The sequence below is a fragment of the Larus michahellis genome, chromosome 7 (assembly GCF_964199755.1).
Source record: "Larus michahellis chromosome 7, bLarMic1.1, whole genome shotgun sequence".
Classification (NCBI taxonomy): Eukaryota; Metazoa; Chordata; class Aves; order Charadriiformes; family Laridae; genus Larus; species Larus michahellis.
This window is the reverse complement of record NC_133902.1, coordinates 8,264,184-8,288,743: the sequence shown is the minus strand read 5'-3', so window position 1 is coordinate 8,288,743 and position 24,560 is coordinate 8,264,184. Positions and strand designations below refer to the sequence as shown.

The window sequence follows — 24,560 nt, the reverse complement described above, 5'->3', positions numbered from 1 at the left end:
GTCACTCATTACTTACACAGGGAAGGAATTTGTTTACGTAATTATTTTTAGCATCTCCGAAAGCTGCGACGATTCAAGTGCTGCCCGCCAGCCCCCCAGCCCTGCGCCACGCTCCCCGGCGAAAGGCTGCTCTGCTCCTGCCACCGGGCCAGCCCCGGCCCCACGCCAAACCCGGCAGCTCCCAAGCCCTTGTGCAAACTCTCTGTCCCGAAAACGCCTCCGCTGGCCTCAAATGCAACCCCCCCTACTTGGGCTTCGCATCTTACCTATGGTGGGGGGACATCCCCGGAGCCGCCGAGCGCCCTACCTGGCAGCCGGGACCACGTCGCACCCGGTGGGACGTGTCGGGTCCCGTTTCGGCAGTGAGGGTTAAAGTGATGGGAAATGCAGCCCTTGGTGCTGCCCGGCGTCCTGCGGCAACGCCGCGGCCCACAGAGCGTCCGGACTTCAAGGCAGTTTTAGCAATGCCGAAGGCAAAGGTTTAATTCAAAGTGAAACGCCTACGAAAAGAAGGCCTTTCCTTTTATAAACAATTTATATTATTTGACTATTACCTGATCTGAATCTCTGCTCATTACTCCTAGCAATAGTAGACAACGGCTGTTAGGTTCTCTTTCTCACGTGGTTTGTTTTTTTTTCCTGTATGTGCAGAGTAAAGTTACATCAGATCGCTACAGAGATATGTTCAGGAGTGCTCCAGCCAAGCAGATCCCACATGTGAATGCATCCTCGTTAGTACAACTCATTTTCATTCCTCCTGCGACGCCGCTCGGACCCAGAGAGCAGGCGGGATGCTGCTCCTCCCAAGACTGAGCTCCACTGGCTCCTCCACAGCAGCTGCCGACTTTTTTTCCTTTTTTTTTTTTTTCCTTTTTGGCTGATTTGCTAGATAGGAGAAGTTGTTTTCAAACTGCTGGTAAGAAAACATTGTGCCTCACTTCGATACTTGTACTTCAGAGGAGTACAACAGCAGAGGGGGAACAGCCAAAAGAATGGGGTATTTGTTGGGTGGTTTTTTTTTTCCTTTTTCAGCCATCTTCGTATGAAGCCTCGTGCACGTTCTGTGCCAACAACAAACCCCAGCGCTGGGACCTGGAGGGGAGGAGAAGGGGAGGGAAGGAGAACGACGTGTGCTCAGCCACAGCCGCACCGTGGCCAGCACCGGCCCGTTGTGGCACCGGGGGCTGTTACCAGCCACGGCACCTGCAGCCACTGACAGGGCTTGTCCCCAGCCGGACACGCTCTGGACCTGACCCAGAGCACCCAGCCAGGACGGATGGACGGAAGCGTTTGTCCCCAGGTGCCTCTCACCGTTTACTGCCCTTCCTTTGGTGTCTCCTCCTCCTCCCGGAGCTGCTGCCTCCGTGCTTGGAAGTCTTCATCTGAAAGGCAGAGGCAGGCGGGGGCTGTTGGGGGCTGCTGCAGCTTCCACACGGGACACCGGCCACACCAGTGGCTCCCCAGTGGGGAGGACGCCCGGCCCCTGCCCCGGGGCAGGGATTTCCTCGCCCAGAGAGACAATCCCCAGAGCCTGGGACACGGGGACTCTCTGAGAACACTGGAAGGAGGTTTTGGCCCACGGGGTGGTCGGGGCTGGCACAAATCCCGCTGCCAAGACCCACCTCTGTGCAAATCTGGCTGGTGATAGATTTGCCAGGACTGTGCCCCGAGTTACACATCCCGCAGGGCTGCACAGCCCGGCTGCAAGCCCCCGAGACTCCCCAAAAGAGATCCCCGTCTCCAGTCACCCTGGCAAAGTGCACGCTCACAGGGGAGCCACACGGGACCAGGGATGAGCCCGTTGCACGGGTGGCCATACCCCAGCGTGGTCCCAATGGGAGCCCACTCCAGCAGGACGATGGCGTGGGGCAGGACAGGGCCGGGCACTGCGGGACCCCAGGTAGCCATGCTGAGCACAGCGCACTGGGCATAGCACGGTTCGGCGTTTCTTACCGCATGAATGTCCTTCCACATCGTCGAGAAGATTTGCCGTGGAAGCTGCTGTCCCCAGCCTGCGCCCTCCGCTAAGGAAAACCAGTTGTGGGGCCAGGACATGGCTGTGGTACCACAATCGTCCTTCACAGCCCACAGCGCAGCCGCAAGAGGCAACCAGGAGGCTCCAGCCAGACCACAGCCTTGGGGAGACCAAGCAATGCTGCTTCCACAGCCCCGCACCCCCCGCAGCTCCCCAGCCCCTTTTAGGATACACCTGGTGCTTCAACAAGTGTTTTCTTTTCGATTTCCTCATCTTTGTCTTCTCAGAGAAGGCTCTGGCGAGTTCAAACAGCTTCTTGCGCGTGGCTGGAAGGAAGCAGCTGAGTGAGGGTCTCACCCCAAAACCCTTCCCAAAACTGCCATGGGCGATGGGGAGGAGACGGCCAGCAGGGCTGCCAGGATCTGAGAGCTGGGTCCTGTGACCGACAGGGACAGGGTGGTCCCCAGCGGGGGGTGCTGACATTTTTACCCTTTCACTGGGATTTTCGTGACCTTCCCTACCCACGACTGACCCACATCTCCCCAGTGTCTCAGCTGGCTCAAAGCTGCCCAAAGACCCCGCTCTGTTTTGCAACGGGAGAATCGGGCTGTGACTTGCTGAGAGGAAAGGATGGGAAAGGGCAGAGTTACAGCAAACCTTCTTGCTTTTCTAGGATTCACACAAACCCTGCTCAGAAATTCCTCTATTCCCCAACGCCACCGGCATCCTCGACTCACACCACAACCCACAGGTGCACCAGGGACAGACGGGACAGTGCAGAGCTGGGGCATCGACACCCAGATCTCCATCTCCTGTCGGTCGTGCTGGCACCCAGCCCCGGAGCGTGGCATGGGAGCTCCCTGCCCTTGGTGAGGGCCAGGAGGAGAGCAGGGCAGGGATGCACCGGGATTGTAAAACGCAGATGGAAATTCAACCCTAACGCACCGCTGCCGGGGCCGAGGACTGAGTGCAACATGCCACCGCAGCGTGCAATGGCCTGTGCTTTGCCCCGCAACGTGCCAGCGCTCTCTGTGACTCATGGGGCAATGGGGACACGCGTGCCCAGAGAGGTGACGAAGAGCGGACACGCTGCATGAACGGGGAGCACCAGGCAATGCTGCCGGCTCTCCCCCTGCCCGCCCCGCTCCCACCTCCCCTCCAGCCCCCGCAGGCTGCCAGCACGGAGCCTGCAAACCGACTCACATTTTCCCATGTGTTTCAATTTGTCTCTGAATAAGGCATCGTCAGACACGGCACCGCCGGCCTCGCTGGTTACAGAGGGGGCTACGTCACCTGGAAGGCAAACATCTGGTCACCGGGAGTGCGTGCACGGCAAGGCTCGAGACAAATCATTTCCATGACCCAATTCCAGCGCTAGCGAAGCGCAGCCCCTCCACGAGCAGAGCTGAGCGAGAGCGGGCAGGACGAGGGCGCTGGCATGGCGGGGCTGGCTCTGGAGGAGGACCCTCTGCAGATATTAACCCCTGAGACGGTGGGGGCAGAAAGCTGGGCTTGCAGCACACCCCCAGCCCCGCGGGGCTGCTCACCCTGCGAGCGGACATGGGGCGAGCAGCAGCTCAGTCCCCCCACCTGCACCACTGCCGAGCAGGAGACCCCAAATTACCCTGGGCACTAATTGCATTTCTGGGTATTAGACTGTGCCCACGCTCAGTACCCGGGTTAGCAGGGCCGCCGGATCAGGAGCAGAAGTTCAGGCATCCCAGTGACTCGGTCAGGCGGACCAGGGACCCCAACAGCCACGTCCTTGTGCCCCCTGCCCAGGTCTGGGTGCCCTCGAAGTGCCGTGCACCCAGCCAGAGCTCGGCCATGCCGCACAGCCGCTGCCTGTCCCCTGCTCCCGCCCAGGGACATCGGCAGACGCCAGCTCTAATTCTGAACCCAGGCAGCTGCTCCACTCCCCGAGGTTAATCAGGATTACCCGGGAACAGTCATTATGCCTCCCAGGCACAATCCTCCGCTCCAGCCAAGACAAGGGAGGGCTTTGTCTCCCCTGGGAACTGGAACCCAGCTCCCACCCACAGGGATGGACGGAGGCAGGACGCAGGAGCACCTCCAGGTGGGGTGGGCAGGGAGGGCAGCAGCACCCATTCCCCTCACCCCCCAGCTCCTCTCCCGCGCTGGGGGGGCCAGCAGGGAGGGATCAGCCAGTTTCCCCCCCTCTGCAGCTACCACAGAGGCAGCCAGCGGTGGCGGAGGGCTGGGAACGCGGGAGCTGCTGAGAGGCGATGCTGATGCGCATCTTGAAAGTTACCTGATATTACGGAGGAGAAACCAAAGTCGTTGCTGACAGCAAGACTGGTCGACTTGCATTTTTTTGACTCGTATTTCAATCGATCTGAAAAACAAAAAGCCCGGCGCTCCGCTCAATCAGGCTCCCGAGGCAGCGCACGCGGCTCCGCTCCCCTCTGCTCTCCCGGCCCCCACGGCCAGAGGGACAGGCTGACGGCAAGAGATGGAGCTCAGGCTTCCTGGCGTCCCACAGCAGCTCGGCCGCCGCAGGAATGGCCTGACCCAGCCCAGCAAGGGAGTTTCTGCACAGCCAGGCTGCAGCCCCAAGGTAACATGGAAGCACCTCCTGCCCAGGTACATCCCGCTGCATGTAGAAGTGAGGTAGAAATGATCTACCAAAAAGCCGTAAAAGCTCTTCAGAGATGTACTCCTCCCCGAGGACACGCTTCTGGCCTCTGCCATGCTCCAGGGACAGCAAATATCTCCCCTGCCGTAGCCGGGGAGTGAGGAGGCTGTTCGTTCCCGGCTGGGCTGGGTACCCTCAGCAGGGCAGGAGCAGGGCCCGGGCTGAGCACAGGAGGAAGGCACCTCTCCCCCAGCGCCTTCACCGCCCCGGCGCTGAAAGCCCTTTGCTTCAGCACAGCAGCCACAAGCGCACCAGTGGGAGCCCGCAGCAGCAGCTGGGAGCGCTCCGCTCACCGCCGCAGAGGAACTGCGAGCACGCCACAAGTGCGCCGGTGGTTTTCCAGCCACGGCGGCTGGGGGCAAGCCCTGCAGCGAGGGTGCTGCCAGGACCCTGCAAACCTGCAGCGAGACCTCTGAGGGTGACAGCCCCTCGGCCGCGGGGCTCAGAGCCGGCGGCAGTGCGAGGGAGGGGAAGGGCGGCTCTTTGTTCAGCGGCAGCAAAACCAGCGACACCCTCGAGCCCTCCCCGCAGGGCTGCCGGCTCACCGGGAAGCAGCGTGGTGACCGGGAAGGAGCAATCATGGCAAAATGCTCTCTAGTTTAGGCCCTGCCTAAAGGGTGCAGCGGGAAGGGTGCACCGGCTGGGCTGGGCTCAGAGGACATTTCTGAGGCTCCTTGCTATGAATTTTGCTGGGCTTTGCCAGAGACACCGCAGAGAGGCGGGCAGGGGGAGGAGAGCCTCGTGGCAGGCGGCTGAGCACCAGAGAAGCAGCCCACTGCCCAGTGTCAGCCCCTCGGACCCCCTGCCACCACCCTGGCCGCATCCTGCGCTGGCTCTGCTTTGGAAAGAGCCACGATGCCACAGGCAAGGAAACGCAGTCGGTGACCAGCATCACAGGAGGAGGCACGCACTCGAAAAGCAGAGGCAGATGTTTCTGAAGGCACTTCTCACCTCTCTCCAGGGCGAGGAGGAAATCCCGGTTCCTCTGGAGCTCCTTCATGAACTCTTCGTTCTGCAGGAAGAGCGCGATCCGCTCGTCCTCCAGGTACTGCTTCCACCGCCGCTCCTGCTCCAGAGAGCCCTGGCCCCGCGGGACAAGCCCCCGCGGCACGGGCTGCCGGCAGCCCTGGGAGCCCTGCGCAGGAGGCAAACATGGCAGAGGTCCGTCAGTGGTCCCGGTGCCGCTGTGTGAGGAGCACACACGCCTCGAGCTGAGCTTGGCCTTTTGCTCCTCCATGACGCTGCTGCACCCCCAGCCCCGACAGCCATCGACTGCTGCTTCCCAGAGGGTTCCTCCCTCCTACACCTGGTGCCCAACAGCCCCAGGCACCGTCCCCTGCGCTGGGCTGGGGGACAAAGGGGGACAGGGCACCTCTGCCACTGCCCAGCGGGAAGGGGGACGGGGCAGAGGCAGGAGGGGATGGACACCACACGTGGGAACGGGGACATCTCAGTCTGGGGTCAGCGTGGCACGAGGAGAAACCAGCCCCTGCTCCTTTGCAGAGCACAGACTGGCAGAGATTTTTAACTTTAAACCGCGGGTTTGAGCCAAGACAGAACCTGGTGTGGAGGCAAGGGAGAAAGGTCTCAGCCAGCATCGCTGCTTTTATTTCCTCCTATCTAAAAAGCAGAGACCACAATTTTCCGCTGACAAACGTCCCTGCAGGAAGCACCTCACGCTCTCCCCAGGCTCCCGGTGCATTCACACCTGGGGAGCCGCACAGCCACGCCATGCAGCCGCAACCTCATCCTCGCCTACAATATTTATCTGATTTGTAGCTGCTCTCAGAGAGCCATAAAAAGCAAAAGCACACAATTACCAGGGAAAGAAAAGAGCAGCTGCTCCTCTCCTCCCCCTGAGCCCAAATGAATTGGCACGTTCCTATTCCCAGAAAGGTAATATAGCCCGCGAAGCTCAACTTGCAGGGCAATCATTTATGAAAACGTGGCAGGCTGCCTTTGGAGCCAAAAAGGGAGGGAGGAGCCGATGCAGGGGCAAGGCAGGGTGCCTGCAGCCCCCCCAGCCCCTCGCCGTGCCGGGAGGGCACTGGCCCCGTTTGCAGGCTGGCTCCTGTGTTAGCAAAGGGGCCGGGGGACGCCTGGGAATGCGCCTGGAGCTGAGCTGGGTGCCCAGCGTGGTCTGTGCTGGGGGTGCTCATTCCCCATGGGGTGCTGCCCGCTGCCTGCCCATTGTGGGCAGAAAGGGACCCACAACCACAAGCCTTGTGGCTCCAAAACCTCTATGAAGCACATAAGGACTCCGATTTCCCAGGAGCAAATCCGCTGGTTTGCACTAGATTTTCTGCCCAGGTTCCACTGTACCAGCCCCCGAGTGCCCTGGCAGAGCCGCTCTCCCCAAGAGCGTATGCTGGTCCTGCGGCTCCTCACCAGGGTAGCGGGTAAGATTTTCAAATAATTTAAAATATTAGGTGCTTATTCCAAGTGGCATTTCTGGCACTAACTGCTGGGCTAAAGGCAGGAAAAACATCAAAGCCTGGCTGGAAGATTCCCCTTTCAATACCTTGCTCACTTCAGGCTCGCCTTGAAGAACAAAAAGTGCTCCAAGATGTTCGGTTTAGTCCGTGCCCAATGCCCAGATGCTTTCAGAGCACCGCCACTGCAAGCTCAGAGTGGCCGAGGATGGGGTTTGGTGCTCCATGCCGCACCGTGGAGCCGGGGCACGGGCTGGAAGGGGCGTCGAGCCTCACCTGTGTTCCGGCGGTCTGCTGGGGCAGGATGCGGAGGAAGTCCTCAGGGAGGTTGCCCAGGAGCGGCGGGTTCCAGTTCCTGTAGCGCCCGGGCGCCGGGGTGCTGCCGGGCCCTGGCACGTCCGTCCTGCGGGACAAGCACAGACAGCATCTTTGGTGAGAGAGAGAAACACCGACGCGTGCCGCAGCATGGCAGCCCCCGTGCCCAGCTCCACCAGTGGTCCTGGGAACCAAGAAACCACAGCATGCCTCCCAGATCCACAGCATTAGCGTTAGCTCTGGAGAGCGAAAGGCTTTCCATGCCAGCTTGAAATCTTTGGGAGCTGCTTTTCCAACTTTTACCCACAACTGTGCAGGCTGGATTTCCCTCCTCCACCCCATTTTGCTCAGACTCCCAGAAAACAGCCCTGTGGGAATGCTAGCAGGGCAGGATCGTGCTTATGAAGCTGACGGACATCTCTCACCAGATGTCACACCCAGCCTGCACCCCCAGCAGCGCCTTCGGCCGAGGGGCTGGCACAGAGGTGGCCACGGCACTGGCGCTTGCCTTCCTGCAAGCCCACAGCTGAGGCGATGCTGCTAAGAGAGAGCTCACACCCCCCAGGGCCACAGACCCCCGAGACTTGGCAACCCGGCGGCTGCAAGTCAAACCGACCCAAGGCTGGGGCCCGGGCCGCCCAGCACCTGGTGTTTTTGTGCGGGGGCGAGCGCTCCCTGCCTCCAGTAGCTGATTTTTGCCATTCCACGCGCTGCTGGAGCGGCTTTCCAGGCCCTTCAGCTGTTCATTTTTTAGGGCCTCTCAGGGATTTTTTAGCCAGCTGTGAGCTTCATTCATCTCCCTTGGCTTCATCTCACCCAGCCCTAACAAACCGACACCAGATGCCCCTTGCCGGGGCAGCGAACGCGCAGCAAGACCCCCGGGTGCCAGCGCAGGGTGCTTTCACAGAATCACAGAATAGTTTGGGTTGGGAGGGACTTTTAAAGCCCATTTAGTCCAACCCCCCTGCCATAAGAAGGGACATCTTCAACTAGACCAGGTCACTCAAAGCCTCATCCAGCCTGGCCTGGAATGTTTCCAGGGATGGGGCATCGACCACCTCTCTGGGCAACCTGGGCCAGTGTTTCACCACTCCCAGTGTAAAAATTTCTTCCCTCTATCTAGTCTAAATCTTCCCTCTTTTAGTTTAAAGCCATTACCCCTCAGCCTATCCTAACAGGCCCTGCTAAAAAGTTTGTCCCCGTCTTTCCTGTAGCCCACTTTAAGTACTGGAAGGTCACAATAAGCTCTCCCCGGAGCCTTCTCTTCCCCAGGCTGAACCCCCCCAGCTCCCTCAGCCTGTCCTCACAGCAGAGGGGCTCCAGCCCTCCCAGCATCTCTGGGGCCTCCTCTGGCCCCACTCCAACAGCTCCGTGTCCTCCCTGTGCTGAGGACTACAAAGCTGGACACAGGACTCCAGGTGGGGTCTCCCCAGAGCGGAGCAGAGGGTCAGAATAGACTTACGTCTTTTCTGCTGGCCGCCAGGAGCAGAAGGTGCGGTGCAGCCGCGGGGCTGGGGGCTCACCTGGGCGGCGGGGTGGGCGGCGCGCCGGGGTAGCGGCTGCCAAACGCCTGGCTCTCGTAGGCGGGAGGGGAGTAGACAGGAGGGGGCTCCTCGTCTGAGCTGTCGGGCTCCAGGGTCCGCTCCAAGATCTGCAGGGCAAGAGGACAGTGTGAGGGCGAGCTGGGGACACACTCCCGGCCGGTCCAGGCCCCCACACATGGCAGCAAAGTGGGGATGGGACTGGCTGAACGCTGCTGCAGAGAGGATGGGGATATCCCAGCACCAGTCCCGCATGGGGTTTGGAGGTGCTGCTCTCATGGGACAAGGCACGGCATTTTGGGTGGGCAGGTGAGCCTGTCCCTGGGTGCACAGAGCCCTTGGGGGCCCTCTGAGAGCAGCTGAAGGGTCTCTGTTGGATTTTGGGGTGGGAGGGAGGGAGGACAGTGCTTGGCTTGAGCCTCAAGCCCTGTCCAAGACAAACCAGCCGTGCTGCACGCTCCAGGTCAGCTGAATTGGGCACTCAAATCTCTATCTGCCCACAGCAGCCGAGCAGCACCATGCCCAGGCAGAAATGAGGCAGGATGAGACTGAGCTGCCCACTTGCCATGAGCCAGCCGTGGTGGCCAGGAGTCCATGAGCCAGCCGTGGCAGCCAGGAATCCAGACAGGGGACCTCCACCCATAGCCACATGCCGGGAACCACCGTCAGGGGTTACCTCGGCGGGGATGCTGTCCTCCGAGTCCGAGCTGTCGTCACAGCCGCTGCTGTCCAGGTTCATCTGCAGGAGCTGGTCGATGGTGGCATCCACGGCGCCGTTGTTGGCCCTCAAGACACACTCGATGATGTCGTAGTCCATGTTGGGGAACATGGTCTTGAAGTCCTCCATGGCCTGGTTGAACTCCAGCCGGCGGACCTGCCTGGCAGGGCGGCTGTTGTTGAGCTCCTGGGCGGAGGAGCCACCGCGGGAGCTGCCGTTGCTGCTGCTCCGACGGAAGAGGCTCGTCATGGTGGGGCAGCTGGCACGGGGGGGGCACAGCGGCTGCGGTCCCGGCTGCGGCGAGGCAGGCGCCCACCACCGCTCCTCACGGGGCGCTGCCCCGGCAGCTGGCGGGGAGCATGGGTGGGCGGTTGGGGTCCCGCTCCCCGCAGCCGGTGGCGCCGTGCGTCAGCCCCCAGCACGCTGCAGCATCCTCCCACCTGCGGAGGGGAGAGGGGAGAAAGTCAACCGCAGGACAGAGCACCCAGAGGTACCATGAGATCCCCGCCTCGATGGGGGACATTCAATTCAATTCAACCCTCACAGGACCGTCCCATCCCCGCAGCGGGGCCGGCATGCCGGGCTCGGATGTGTCGTACAAATAAAACGCATGGTAAGAAAAATGGCATTACTTGCACTGCCAAGGGCTCCCCAGATTTAATATTTCCAGGTTTGACACGTATTTATAAACACAGTAAAATCTCTCTTTAAAATAAAAAATGGAGTCGGCTCAGAGAGTTTCAGAGCAGGGGGCTAAAATACTCTGCAGCACAGCAAACCGACCCTTGGGAAAAGCCACCAAATCCAAGATTAACATTCACTTTAAAACCATAAACAGATTATACAGCTACTGCTTCTCATTTGGAAATGCAGGGCCAAATTCAGTTCTGGATTAACTCCACTGTTGAAACAGAATTACCCCAGGAACACTTTTGATCCATAATATCATTTTCAAAGGCTTTTTCCTAAGCAGCAGGCAGAGAGTTCAAGATAGCTGTCCCTAAAATGGTATTTAATTCAGAAGAACATGCCAAGCACATTTCTTAGCGAAACAGGGTATAATCAGATTCAAAGCCATTAAGTGGAGCAGTCACCTCTGAAGGTCACCCGGGCTCTCCCTGCCTGTGGCGAGGCTGTGTGTGACAGCCACGTCCCCGGCGCTCACCCGGCCTCGGCCGCTGTGCCGGCTCACAGCCCCGAGCTGCTCCCGGGGGCTTCCAGAGGCCGCCGAGAGCAAAATGCACTTGCAAAACCTGGGAAACTGGGCACGAACTCTGGCAGAAGGTTTACTTTTGCAATGCTGGTTAACCCGCGTTCTTGTCCCCAGGGACAGCCCTGCTCTGGCTCAGTACCCAGAGGGACTGCTGACACCTCCAGAGGATGGGGGAATGACACTCCGCTCTCTCTCCCTGCCTTTTTTGTAATCCTGGATGCATTTGTATTCAGATGCACTGAGCATGCCGTGAGTGAGCCCGAACGGCAGCCCCCCCACAAACACCAGCACCAGCCAGACCCTGCACCATGGCTCAGGGCAGCGGTCCCTGGGCTGACCTCGGTGCCATGGGTCCCTCCAGCCGATGCTCCCGCGGGACACAGGGTGGCCACGCTGCAAACAGACCTCTGAGGCACACACCAACGGTCCCGCAGGGATCCCGTCCCACAGGGATTCCCAGCACCCATGGAAAAGCAGCAGGAGACTCACTGCCGGGCTCGAGGGGCCATTTCCAAACAGCACCGGGAACCCCCAGCTCGCTCCCTGCTCACTAATGAAAAGCATTTAACAGATCACTCAGCCCAGAACTGTCCCCGTCCCCGCAGTCCAGAACTGTCCCCATCCCCGCAGTAGCTCTCTGTTCCCAGGAATGGCTCCTGCTCGCCAGGAGCCAGGCGCGGAGCTGCATTGTGGGAGCCAAGCAGTAACAATTCCGACAGCCCTGCCCGGCTCTATTCACCGAGGACAAATAAATCTGCTGGAGTCAATTAATAAAATACTGCTTCTCGGTTCCTCCTCTGCTATCATGAGTCATTCATAGCAAAAAGCCGGCATTGTTCGCACCTCTGGTATTATACTTTAATTGCAATATTGCATGGCTGGTTTAGTCACATGTTAAATTGAGTTATAACACGTTCACAGGGTACACACGCTCCTTAAAAGATTCGGCTACTCCAAGAGGATGGGGAAAGAGCTGGGACATCAAGAGGAAAACAGCTTTTACAGGATACACTGCAAACGCACAACGATCCAAATATGAAGATGAGAACTTCTGCAGGGAACCATTCGCTCAGAAATGCCACGCTAGCTCACAAACCTCAAAGAGTAACACCAGCCCCCAAAATCAGGAAATGTGCTTGGAAATCCCAGATCTATTTAAAAATCCTAACATCTATAAAGTAACGAGAAGCGCCTGTGGTTGGGGGGATCTTTGTCCCCCAGCATTCGACCTTTGAGTGTGTATTTAAGGTCTTTTCTGTAACCACGAAGGCCACCGCCGTGCCAGGTGCTGGCAATCCCCCGTCAATCCCTCTGCCCCACCGGGGAGGGACCGGCCCCTCCTGATGCGAACGGGGATGTTCTGGGGAAGGTTTTGGTCACCAGGTCGGGGACAACACCACTGAAGCTGCAGCCCACGCAGGATAGCGTGACCGAGTGCAGCAACGCGACGAGCGACTGCAAGCTTCTGGTCAGAAGATGAACTACATTAGGGACAACTGGGGTGCAGCCGGTGCCCCCGGCACAGACCAGGGTGGCTCTGTGTGCCCCGTGGGCAAACACCGCTGCGGGCAGTGAAACACTGCAAACACAGGCTTTTCAACCCATTTTTTTAAAGTCCTGCTGCTAATACAGAGAAACGCAAACCACTAGACTGGCATGAGTTAAAATCCAGAGAAAAAGCAAGTCACGACAATGGCAGGAGTTAATTTAAAAGATAAGCCGGTGGTTGTGTTTGCAGGATCCTCCCCAATTCCTGCTTGTCCACGTCAGCGTCTTCAGGTGAGCCGCGGGGAGGGCAGCACGATCCCCACGTGGTGTCAGCGAGGGCTGGGAAGACGCCAGGAAAAGCAAAATCCTTCGGATTTCCCGAAAAGGAAAGAAGAAATCCAGTGTCCGACTGCCAGCCCAGGCGGGGTGCGGGCATGGTGGGGTGCGGGCTGGGCTTCTCCTCGCCTCCTGCCCCCCCGTTTGCAGAATCAGGCTGTGACGACTCGTTTAGCTGGTGCCTGATCAACTTTCTTCCTGCCTTAAAATAGTTCTTCCCTGCTCTCATGCAAGAAGGACCCTGAATGCTGTTATTCATTCATCCAAGCTCCGGCACCACCCGAGTGGCTCCGTGCGCCGGGACGGGGGCTAGCACAGAGAATGCCCATGCCGGTTCTGCCATCACCGCCAGGACGGCACGGGATGCTCTCCCGCACGCACCCACGGTTGCTTTCTCACTGCACACCTTGCTCAGACACCAGCACACCTTTGGGTGCAGCTCCTGCCGTTAGCTCACCGCTTAAAAAACATAAAATAAGACCAAACAAGAGCTGACCTTCGGGGAGGAGCTCACCCCCGCGAGCCCGTGGGTGCACCCTGTCTTTTCTCCCGCCCAGGCCGCTAACGACTTGCACAACTCGGATCCGCTCTCGCCTGAGCCACCGCCAAGAACAAGACCTCGGCAGCCACACAGAAACCCGTAATTACGCTCGTCGGGGAGCAGATAAGGCATGCACAGCCTGGGGGAGCACATCCTCCTGTGCGGCCGGCATCCCACCTCGACAGAGCTGGTTTTCACCCAGCCCTGGGAGCGGGGCACTCGAAACCTCGCAGAAATGGACTTTCCACGTCGAAGGATGGCCCCAGAGGCTGCGGGCGCTTCGGGTCAGCTCCAGCCGGGAGCAAGCGCGGTGTGAGGTGCGGAGGAGGCTGCCTGCAGCTCAGCTGTCAGCCATCCGGGAATGGTTGGATGGCTGGAGCAGCTGGATAATCCCAGGGGTTGGTTGAACCGGTAACGTCACGCTGGAAACAACAGTTGCTCAGCTCGGCAAGGAAGGCAGCCCGAACGGAGGAGCGAACAGCTGTAAAAGCAGTGGGACTGATCGCTCGCAGCCCTCGCAGCTCAGGGAAGAGCCTTGGCACCAAGAGCAAACGCAAATTTTCCCTTCCCCGGTGTCTGCTGCAGCTCAGACAACAGATGGGATTGCTCAAACACCGCTAAACCAGCCCAGCCCTTCTTCCCCTGCTATTGCCACGCTGCGTTTGTAGATCATCCTGCAAACACGCCGGAGCCACGACCCCCGTTTCAGGGGTGACACCATCATCGAGCACTTGTTCCCTCCAGCCCAGCGCTCCCCGAGGGCACCCATCGCTCGGCGGCTGCAAGCCCAGGTCTGTGATGACCGGGCTGGGGGACGCGGGGCAGAAGTGGGAAAGGAATTTCCATGCACTGGATTATCTAGAGACAAGGGCTGCCAGCGCCCCGGCTGCTGGAGGGAAGACTCTCAGGGGAAATCTCAAAACTAGAGACGTTAAACCAGAAATAACGGCTTCGGCCAGAGCAGATCTGCCAAGCAGGATACAGATTTGATGGATACAGGAATGAGAAGTCCAGGAATGTGACTGCTCAGCAGCTGCAGGTGTGACTATAATAGGGTTGAAATTGGGATAATCGGGAATAAAAATTACAGCAGTGTCTACCAGCAAACGGAAAGGCAGAGCACACGTCAAGGATGTGCAGGATGGGGCCTAACCAGTCTCTCCAAAATCCCCTCCTCACCTTTCCGTCCACCTCAGGGGATGCACACGCACACCCCCCGCCCGCCGCCTGGGAAAACTGCCTGCGAGCAAATCCTTTTTCACGGAAACAAATAAGCACCTGAGGATCCCCTTTAATACTTGTTCTACCACGTATTAAAATGGCTGGGTTTAAGCCCTTTTCAAAGCAAAAAGCAATCAGGGAGGAGAGCAGAAGTAAGCCCTGTTTGAGAGCCTGTGCGGCACGTACCCCTCTGCATGGCGGAATTCCCCTCCGGGCTCCGAGGGGAGCAGTCAGAGCCCGCGGAGCCGCCGGGAGGGAACCGGGGAGAGCCACGAAGCCGTTCTGGTCCCAACGCCGGCCATCATCAGCGTTACTGCTCCAGCGCTCTCACCTGATGGTTCTACTGGGGAGCCCGCAGCCAGCCTGCCTTCTGAAATGCACGATAACCACATTTAAGAGAAGAAGAGGCGGCTGCTGCTGCCTCGGGGCACCCATTGCTCACCCGGCCGCGGCCGGCCATGCCATCCTCCTGGACAGATTTATGAGGGCCCTTTGTGAGCCGACCAGATGTCGGCCCTCCACAGCACCCAGCTGGCTCATAAACCAACGGCACCCTGCTAAAACCTGCGGGGTTGCACTCAGCCGGGACAGGGACTGCTGGGCAGGGCTCTGCCGGGGACCCCTCGCCCCCTGGAGCAGCACCCAAAGCACCCATCTTTCCCCCGCCGGTGCCAGGACGCAGTGGGATGCGCAGGGCTGCCCAGCCCCAGGGGTCCTGGCACTGCGGGCCACCCCGGGACACCCCCAGCCCTGTCGGCCAAGCCAGGGCAGAGCCACCCCCCTGCCCTTCGGCATTGTGCCGCGCTAATCCCCGGCTTTCACACATTTGCCATGCCAGAATTACAGCCCCCGCCCCAAAACTAAGCCTACATTAATGAGGCAGCACTAGATCTTAATCAAAAAGTCGCCTGCCTCGCGAGGCTGCCTTGCACTGGTTTCATTGAAGGTAATTTGAGCTTGGTAGGACGGCATTCCTAAAATAGTTGAGGGAATTCAAACACGAAATAAGGTTTCCAGGAAGGGATTAAAAAAAAAAATAGGTCAAGCAAGTGTGAGTGATTAAAGTAACCCAGCATCCCTTTGTACCCTTTAACTGCATCTCTGTTCAACTCTATCTTGTAGCAACGTGTAATAAATTAGATGCAAGACGTTGCCTAAAGCAGAGAGGCCGATATAAGATTATTCCACGAGGCGGCTGAACATCAGCGACCTTTTCTCCTCTGGTTTTCACCGCCAACATCAAAACACGCATGTCCCAGATGAAAAATCAGCTTAGAGCTTGTTGAAAACAGCTACGAGGAGCAAGCGCTGCCTGGTGCGAAGGCACACGCGACAGCAGCAAGGTCGGGGTGCCGGCGCTGCCTCCGTGCCGCGGGAAAGCCCTGCACCCATCGCCGAGGTCCTGCCTCAGTTTACCCATCCACCTCAAGCCTCGCAGGGGGGAAGCCCAGGCACCCCCCTGCCCGCACACATCCCCCCAGCACCGGCCGCAGCCGACGTGCAAAGCCCTCGCGCCATATGTCACACAAACCCATCTTTAACGGCTTATCCCTTCTTCTCCCTTTGTGCCCCCAGCTCAGCACAAAGGCACCGGAAAGCTGCGGGGAGTGAAAGAAAATAAAAATTCCTGCAGAGACAAAGGTGCCCGGCTCTCCCCGGGGCCCAGCACAGGTCAGGGCGCGTGGAGGAGCCACGTCTGGGCAATTTTGGGGTTAGATTTGGTCAGCGAGCACCTAACGAGGAGCGGGCAAAAGCGAAGCCAAACTGGGGGTAGCGCCAGCCCTGTGCCCTGGCTAATTAGCGCAGCTGATTCACAAATGCTAATTTGCCATTTTAGGTCAAGGGTCAAAGAAATTAAAGGACAAGAGGGGAAAAAAAACAGAGAAAGAGCCTGAGCAGAAACAGCCCCTTCCCCCCCCCCCGGAAGATACTGGGAATGGACCGGGATTAGACTGGGCTGCCCCTGCGCCAGCCCAGCGGTGCAGAGCATCTCGGCAGGATCCAGCCCAGGGCATCCCACAAAGCCGGACATGCCAGCAGGGACAGGCAGGGACGACCAGGGCCAAGTCAGGCGACGGCAGCACCGAGGTGCTGCCCAGCCACCAGCATCTGCAGCTGCTGCTCTCCTGCCGTCGGGGTTTAAGGGCCATCACTTAATGTGCAAAGGAAACTAAAAAAAAAAACCCATGCTGATTTGCCCGAGGCTCCATGGAGCAGCGAGACCGCACAAGTTTCTATGGAAACAAAATTAGTTGAGTAAAACTCTCACTGACGGCACGGTGAATTATTCACCAGAACAGGCCCCTGGCCATTGGGGTCTGGTAAAAAGATTTAAAGGTGCTCACCGCGCGGGCTGCTGGCAACCCCTTCCCTGTGGCACCGAACCGCAGCTGAGGAGGAGGAAAGTCCCTGGGTTTCCACACCACGCGCGTGGTGAAACCCGTCAGGAAGGTCCTGCACCTCCACCACCACGTCTGCAGCTTCAGGTGTCCCCAGGGAGAGGACAAGGGTGGCACAGGGGGACAACGGGGAGATGCAGCAACGGGGAGGCTGTGACGAGCAGACAGGAGTAAGCTGGCACGAGAGAGGAGAGCTGCGGGCGGCCGAAGCCGTTGCCTTCCTGTGGTTTTGCTTTTTACAACAACTTGACCGCAGCGATAAGCAGGCATGCGAGCGCAGGTACGGTGCCGGGCTGCTCATGGGCTGGCTCCTCCTGCCCTCCAGGGAGGGCGAGTGGGCGCAGACCCCCTGGCAGAGCCTCTCCGGGGAAGCCAAGGGAGCCCCGGGGCCGTCCTGCCGTATTTTGGGTGCAGAGGTAACACAGAAGACACCAATCTGCCCTCCCAAGCAGGACCCCTCGCTTCTCCCTCCTCCCCAGCCCCTCGCTAGATGGCAGGGCAGCAATGCATGGCATAAAGCCAGCGAAAAGGCTCCTGCCCGATGCCCACACCGGCCACCCCGCACAGTGACCCATCCCTCGGCATCCAGGACAAGCCCATGCTGTCACCGCGTTGAAGGCAGGAGCTGCCGCAGCCCCGCTCAGCCCACAGTCAGGATTGCTGGGAGCCAAGACTCGGGGGGAAGAAAGGGACTAATTAAGTTGCAAATGGAGCAGCTCTTTTTTTTTTTTTTTATGAATCACTAAGCCATATGGCTGATGCAAGCCATCCCGCGAAAGCACCAAGCCGACAATTCGGGCACTGCCATATCCTTGTTGTCCTGGGACGCGGCATCACACTGTAATTGCGCCGCTCTTTTGTCCTCCCTCGCGCCGGGTGACATTGCTCAGCAGAGGAGAACCTGCTTGAAACGCTACACCTCGCCAGGGACGGATATTTAATTAATGCCAATACGTCAGGCCCCTCCTGCAGAAGCATTTCCAGCCAGCCGCGAGAACACGCTCCTCCATCCCCGGCACAACAGGGCTCTCGGGGGAGAGAAAAGCCCTCGAAAGCTGAAGTATTGAGTTTGCTTCGTTCCTTCTGCTCCGTCACAGCACATCACGGTTTTATATGGAAATTATACGGGATGCTAACCTGGATTTGAAGCCAGGCCAACGCTCGGATAAGCTCTCGGTCTCCATTCAAGCTCAGCAGCAGAGTCTGCTCCGTGCCAGCACAGCCCCCTTTTTCAGCAGCGAGGGAAACCCAGAGCCCCCGAGCTCTGCCCGCTGCCCCCATCGCCCGCTTGCTGTGCCCGGCCACCAAACTAGGCCGTGTTCTTCTTCAAAATCCCATCTCGCTTGTGTTTCATTATTTTTAAGTTTACATAATTAATTCACGTACAACCCCATCGCCATCCTGTCCCAGTTGCTTTGCACTGGCCTCATCATGGCAATCGCCAGACAGTGAGTTTCAAAGCCACAAGGATTTTACAAACAACGGTATAGGCTCCAGAAGCCTGGGAATCCTCCCCAAAGGCTGTCCCCTGTCCCCCTTATGGCCCTAGCATGCGCTCCCACGCAACACATCTCCATCGGCTGGGGTTCCGATGGACATCTCCATCCAACGTTCCCCCCCTGCCCGTGCCCAGCCCAGCTCTCGGGAGGTGCAAGAGGGAGCACCGGCAGAGTCCTGCCTGCGAGCTGTGCCCAGGCTCCTGTCTGCCCTGTCCCTCCCTATCCCCTCGCAGATGGCACCTGGAGGTGAAGGCAGGGCTGTGCCGATGAAGGAGGGTGTCAGTGCAGCTCCCAGTGCCTCCCCGTGCTCCCCGGCTGCTGCAGAGGTTGCTCTCGTGTGCGTTCAACCACTGCCTGGAAGCATGGTGGCAAAGAGAAAACCCACCGTTATAACTGACTCCGTAACCAAGGCAAATATTAAAACCAGCTTTGAGCCTGGGTGTCCCTGTAACCCATCTAGCAGTGTGCCACGCTCCATTTTCCGGAGATGATCTGCATATTTCCCCCCGGCCCCCGGCTGAAGCTCTGCTTTCCTCGCCAAGGACAGCAGCAAGGCTCCATCGCCGGCGTGCCCAGCTGAGTGCGCCTTCCCCGGGGAAGCGAGCGAGGGCAGGGATCGACAAGCTGTCAGGCAGAAGGAAGAAATACCACTTCCAGGAGTCAGAGCTCATTTCCCAGCAATAAAACAGACCAGGGCTGGGGGAAAGCGCCACTAATGGGGACGCACATCCCACACCGCTTCAGCCGCCAACAGGGAAGGACCTAGGGGCTGCAACTGGGAAAAATAAAAGCTACCAACAAATGCCTGGGTTTAAACAGGATAGCCCTAAATTGGGCTCAGATCGGCGCATAAAGGATCTGCCCTTCCCCACACAGATTATTGCTGTGGACGATGCCTGCCATGTGCCAACCTCATCTCCCTGGCCCCCAGCTACAGCTCCTCCAGCAGATGGGAAAAGAAAATGTTATTGCTTCCTCCCAGAGAGGGGAATTGCTCAGATGAGCATCCTTCCTTAACCTCCCCTCTCTCCCCTCCATCGTCTTCACCCCCATTATCCCCACCCCACCCACACATGCTCCTCTGGGGACCTGAGGAAGGGCCCAAGCATCCATTGCTCATAAATGCCACCTAGAAATGAAGACCTGAAGCGTTTGTGCTTCCTGGAGTTATTCGTGGGTGGATCTTATCTCCTTTTCCATCTATTCTTGGTGCGCTTTGGCAAGGAGGGTCCTTACCGGCAAGCCAGCAACCTGCCTTCCCTCTGCCGGGCTCACGCACCGCGGCTGCAGGATGCGAGAAAGACATTTATCTCCCCAAAACAAACCCCAGATGATACAGGCAGAACCGCCAGCGATGGGGACACGCTGGTGCCCAGCCACACACGACTGTGGCGGGAGGGGACAGCTCCTGCGAGGCAGTTACTTAGGGTTTTAAGACACTTGTTTGTTTGTTCGTCGCCGGGCAACCGAGAGGATGGAAAAAAAAAATATCAATGTCATATTGTCACCTATGAGTCACCGCTCAGCACGGGCCGAGATGGCCTGTTCCTCCCGCCACCGAGCACGGGCCGGCTGGAGAAGAGCCCAGGGCACCCCAAAAGTGGCTCACCCCAGCTTTTGCTGCCCGGCCCTGCGCCGATGCCTTCCCCATCCCCGCAACCGGGGCCACCAGTGGCCCAGGGACATCGGTGGCCCAGGGACAACTTTCCAGGCCCTGGAAGGCAGCACAGGAATTTGCATTTATATCTGCATTTCCTAATTGCGCCTGCGGGTTTCCTGGGGCAGCGGCTGGCTTTGGTTTCCATGGCAGGTTTTGTGTGGGCCCGGAGAACCAAAGGAGGCACAAAGGGGCCACAATGGACCTGCCACTCACCCGCATCAAAGGCAGCCGGCGTGGTGGGACAGGGGCACCGGGGATGGGGGCACCGCAGCCTGCCCCCCCCCAGCACCCACAGCACTGGGGCGGATGCGGGGAGCCCCCCAGGCAGGGGAAGAGGCTGGCCTGACACCCACAAGACACTGGTGGTTTCGGCACTGTGGGAGCAGCAGTGGGGACGCAAGTCTCAACCACCATCACCCAGAGGTGGCAGCCGCGGAAGTGGTGCAAGAGCCGGCCCCAGATGTTCCCCCCGTTCTCGCTTCCCGTTATTTTCAGCCAGCTTTTCACCCAGCTGAGGTGGGTTTCTTTCCCCTTCCAACTTCCCTATTCCATTTAGGGACTGTCTTGCCGGCGAGGGTCCCTGCCCTGGCTCACCTCACACACCACTGCACGCATCCAGCTCCTGCACTGACCCCAGGGAACCAGGAGACAGACAAAACTGGGGCCAAGACCTGGGAAAACCTGGTCCCCGAACCATTACTGCAAGCCCAGTGCCACCGAGCAGAGGGAAAGCTCTGGCCAACATCCCTCTGCACCCCAGCCACGGTGACAGCGACGCTGCTGCCCCGGCCACACCACAAGAGAGCGACCCATCACCACCTCGCACACCTGCAAGGGGCTCCATATTATTATTACAGGCATTTTTCTTATTTTATAGTAGGCAATTATCATCATCATTAGCTCACACCACTCAAAAGCTTCCCAGCTCTGACCACAAGCAGCGCACGACGCCGGCTGGTGAGTGAACCTGGATGGTCACGGCACCAGCCACCTCCCCATGGGTCCCACCCCAGGATTTTACCCTCACGGCACAGACACTGGGTGCAAATGACCCTCCGGCTCCTCTCCCGGCATTCCCCTCCGAACACCACCGTCCGCAGCACCCCCCCGTTATCTTCGCCCAGCAGCGGGTGTTTGTGCAGGCAGATAAGCACCGAGCGTTCGCTATCGCCCCGGGAAGCCCCGCTCGCTCCCCGCAAGCTCTTATCAGCCCCGGTCGGAGAGGGACCACAGCACCCACACCGACGGCAAAGCCTGCTCAGACGCACTGCGGAGCCGGGCAGGGGAAAAGGTTAGGTGTCTGTGCACAGGTTAGACACTGTTTTGTTAGGGTTTTTTTAAGTTGAAAGCTCTTTTTTAATAAAATGCTGAAAAAGTTTTCCCCGAGATTGGACGCTTCTAAGATTCAGCTGGGCAGGGTGCTGGGCCATCTTGTCTAGACCGTGCTTGTGCCACGAAAGGCTGGACCACAGATGATCCTTGAGGTCCCTTCCAACCTGGTATTCCATGATTCTATGAAGTCAGAACTTTCCTGTGAACTTTGCAGCTGCGAAGAGGACGGGTGCCTTTGACCCATCTTTGAAGGAAACACTTTTGGCAATCAGAGGTTCTGGCACCAGGAAGGGGTCGCGGACACCCGCGGATCGGTGTGTGAGGCTCTGTCGGCAGCAGGTACATCCTCACCGCGGCAGAGACAGGCACTGCCAGGGTGGTTGGACATCATGGCGGGTAAGGCCACAGGAGCGGGGTGCACATCGACAGGGAGTGATGAGAAAGGCACAGCGAGCTGACAACGGACTGGGTGTCCTCTGCCATGAGGATCACCAAAAGCTTTCCTCTAGTCCCACCGCCGGCACCGGCCAATGTCCCCTCCCAGAGGCACGTGGCTCCCCTGGGGTGTCACTGCCCCGGGGCTGGGCTCCAGCTGGGCGCTTCCATGGGAAAACCTTCATGAAAATCACAAAAAGCTTCACAGCAGAACAGATGCCGCTTCAGCCTGTGTTGTTAGAAATGAACGAGGAGCAGGAGGCGAGGAGAGCCATAGCTTCCCCAGCCATGGGGCAGCCCCGCCAGCACAGCCCCAGTCGCAGCCTCAGGGGTCAGCCCAGGACGGCAGCTCTCCCCCGCGGATATCCTTACCGCTCCGTCCCCCACGTTTGTTGTTGGTGGTAGCAGCAGGAGGAGGCGCGAGGAGGAGGTGCGAGTCCGCTGCTTTTTGAAAAAATAATAAAAAGGAGCCTTTCCAACCCGCCTGATGAGACAGACGGTGCATGACAGCACTGCTCTGAATGGTGACTTCCACAGGCGAGGCAGTTCTCAGACCCTTCTCCATCGTCGTTTGCCCACAAGCCATGGGTGGCAATCTCAGCGCTGGCCGGGAAGCCCGGGCGAGGAGCAGCCTTGTGGGACGGTGCCCTCCATCCATACGGGGCGATGTGTCCAGGGGTCCTCAAACAACCCTGAGCCCAGGAGGTGACCGCCACCGCCTCGGTGGATCCTACACCGAGCTGTGACCCACCCTGGCAGCGATGTCAGGGGGGTGGAAGGGCGTCGCTCCAGCAGCAGGGCACGGAGGAAGGGGACGGCGTCCTGCAGCAGGATGTCACTGAACCCCAACCCCTGCCCGCACACTCCGTGCTCCGGAGGGGCTCCGCGCGGGGAGCGGCGATGCCGCGGGGGCAGGGGAGGATGTGGGTCAGTGCTACCCCACGGCTGGGCTCTGCCATCCCGCTCCCGCTGCGGGGACAGGGACGCGGGGACCCTTCACCCGCGCCCCCACGCACGCCGTGGCCTCAGCCGCACCCACAGCTCCCTGCGGGCTGTCCCCAGGCGCGGCGGCCCCGCGGGAGTCTCCCGGTGCCCGGCCGAGGGGCCGAGGCGAGGAGCCGGGAGAAGCGGCGCGGCCAGGCCGCCGGGCTGCGGCCCTGACCGCCCGGCTCCGGAGGGGGCGGCCGGGCGACCGCAACAGGCGCGGCCCCGCACCGGCCACTGGGCCCGAGCCCCGGCGGAGGCCGAACCGTCGGCACCCCTCGCCCGGCCCGGGACTCGGGGGGCGGCCGCCGGCCCCACCGCGCCGCGCAGCCCCGGCCCGGCCACCCCCGCGCTCCCCGGCGGGGCCCGCCAGGCTCCGGGCCGCGGCCCTCGCAGGCCGGGAGGCGCCGCCCGCCCGGCCCGGCCCAGCCCGGCCCGGCCCGGCGCACAAAGAGCCCCGTCCCGCCCCCCCCTTACCGGCGGTCGGCGCCGCGCTGCGAGGGCGGCGGCGGCAGGCACCAGTCACGCCGGGAACCATGGAAAGGAACCGGGACGGGAGACGGACGTGGCGGGCGGACGGGCGGGCGGGGGCGGGGGCGGCCGCCGTGCCCGGCAGCTGGGGGCGGCGCGGCGGGGCCGGGGCCGGGGCCGGGCCGGGGCGGCCCGGGGAGGCGGGGGGGGGGCGGTGGGAGCGGGGCCTAGCGGCGGCCGGGCCGAAATGCAGCGGGGACCGGGGGTCGCTTAGGGACCGGGTGACACCCCCCTCCCCTCCCCGGGTCCCGACCTGTCCCCCCACCCCGATCCGGGGAGTCCCCCCATGGGGCAGCGTGGGGCCCGTTTCGGCCCGGCCGGAGGCGTCGAGGGACCGGCATCGCCCGGTCCCCGCTGACCCCGCGGGGGCCTGACCCATCGCCACCCCGGGTCTGGGGCCAGACAGCCCCTGAGGCAGGGTCTGGGGGGGCTCGGGGTCCCCCGCGATGCCCCCAGGTTTCCCCGGCACCCCCGGCTGCGGGGCCGGGCACCTCTGGCCCTGGCCCAGTCCCGGTGCCGAGGTGCGGAGCAGCCTCCCGAGGAGATGTTCCAGGGCTGGTGTTCTGTCTCCTCCGCAGCTCCTGAGCATCCCAGGCTCCTGGATTCCGGACCCCTGCACGCGTCGGGTGAGGAAGGGGATGCACCGCTCCTGCCCCAGGGGCTGAACATGAGAGACGGATTATAACAAAGCATCACTTTGACCACAGACAGAAAGCAGCCGTCTCCGGTATCCAGCGCTACAGCGGCTGACAGCTTGCAGCCATACCGCAGAACAGCTCAGGATGGGAAGTGATCTCCTCTTACAAATTACAGGAGCCAATTTACACAGGGCAAACACTTCCCGTTTTGCAGAGACCGGAGTGAGACCGCCATCGGCAGCAGGTCAGGGCCCCCGCGTGCCTCGTAGCTCTCCAAACCTTTCCAGACACGCTGCGGGAGGAACCGCAGCTCCGGGCACCCATGGCCAGCCTCCCACAGCACCCTGCCATGGCCAGCGGGACCGGCTGGGGAGCACATTGGTGGGTGCCGGACCCCGAGCACACGTTTGGGATGGTCCAGAGCTCTCGCAGGACGGCCCTTCGCGCAGAGGTTTTCCTCAACTCAATCGCTTCATCCGTGTCTGGCAGCTAAACGATCCTTAGCCTGGGTAAAAATCTGTAAGGCTTTGACAAGGAACACAGGCGTCAGTGAGAGTGCAAACATTAGAGGCAAACCTTCAGCTTTCAGTGCATACAAGTACATGTGCCACAACATTTGTTTTCCCAAAGTTAAACGCAGATCAGC

At 60.0% G+C, this 24,560-nt stretch overlaps 1 protein-coding gene across 3 annotated transcripts; it reads right to left on the bottom strand.

The window, feature by feature from the left end:
• Window positions 1-452: 452 nt before the first annotated feature.
• CUEDC1 (CUE domain containing 1) lies at window positions 453-23,374 on the bottom strand. 3 transcript variants are annotated; one of them, XM_074595934.1, is made up of 11 exons: window positions 23,223-23,374; window positions 9,596-10,077; window positions 8,902-9,029; window positions 7,340-7,466; window positions 5,583-5,766; window positions 4,248-4,331; window positions 3,179-3,268; window positions 2,208-2,301; window positions 1,954-2,012; window positions 1,312-1,382; window positions 453-1,092 (listed from the first exon to the last, which is right to left on the bottom strand). In XM_074595934.1, exons 2-10 carry the CDS (start codon window positions 9,884-9,886, stop codon window positions 1,315-1,317), a joined length of 1,125 nt encoding a protein of 374 aa, XP_074452035.1. In that variant the 5' UTR covers window positions 9,887-10,077; window positions 23,223-23,374; the 3' UTR covers window positions 453-1,092; window positions 1,312-1,314. The 3 variants fall into 3 exon arrangements, with proteins under 3 accessions (XP_074452035.1, XP_074452033.1, XP_074452036.1); XM_074595932.1 differs by having other exon boundaries at window positions 9,485-10,077; window positions 23,223-23,361; XM_074595935.1 differs by lacking the exon at window positions 23,223-23,374 and adding an exon at window positions 21,016-21,336.
• Between the last annotated feature and the right edge of the window lie 1,186 nt (window positions 23,375-24,560).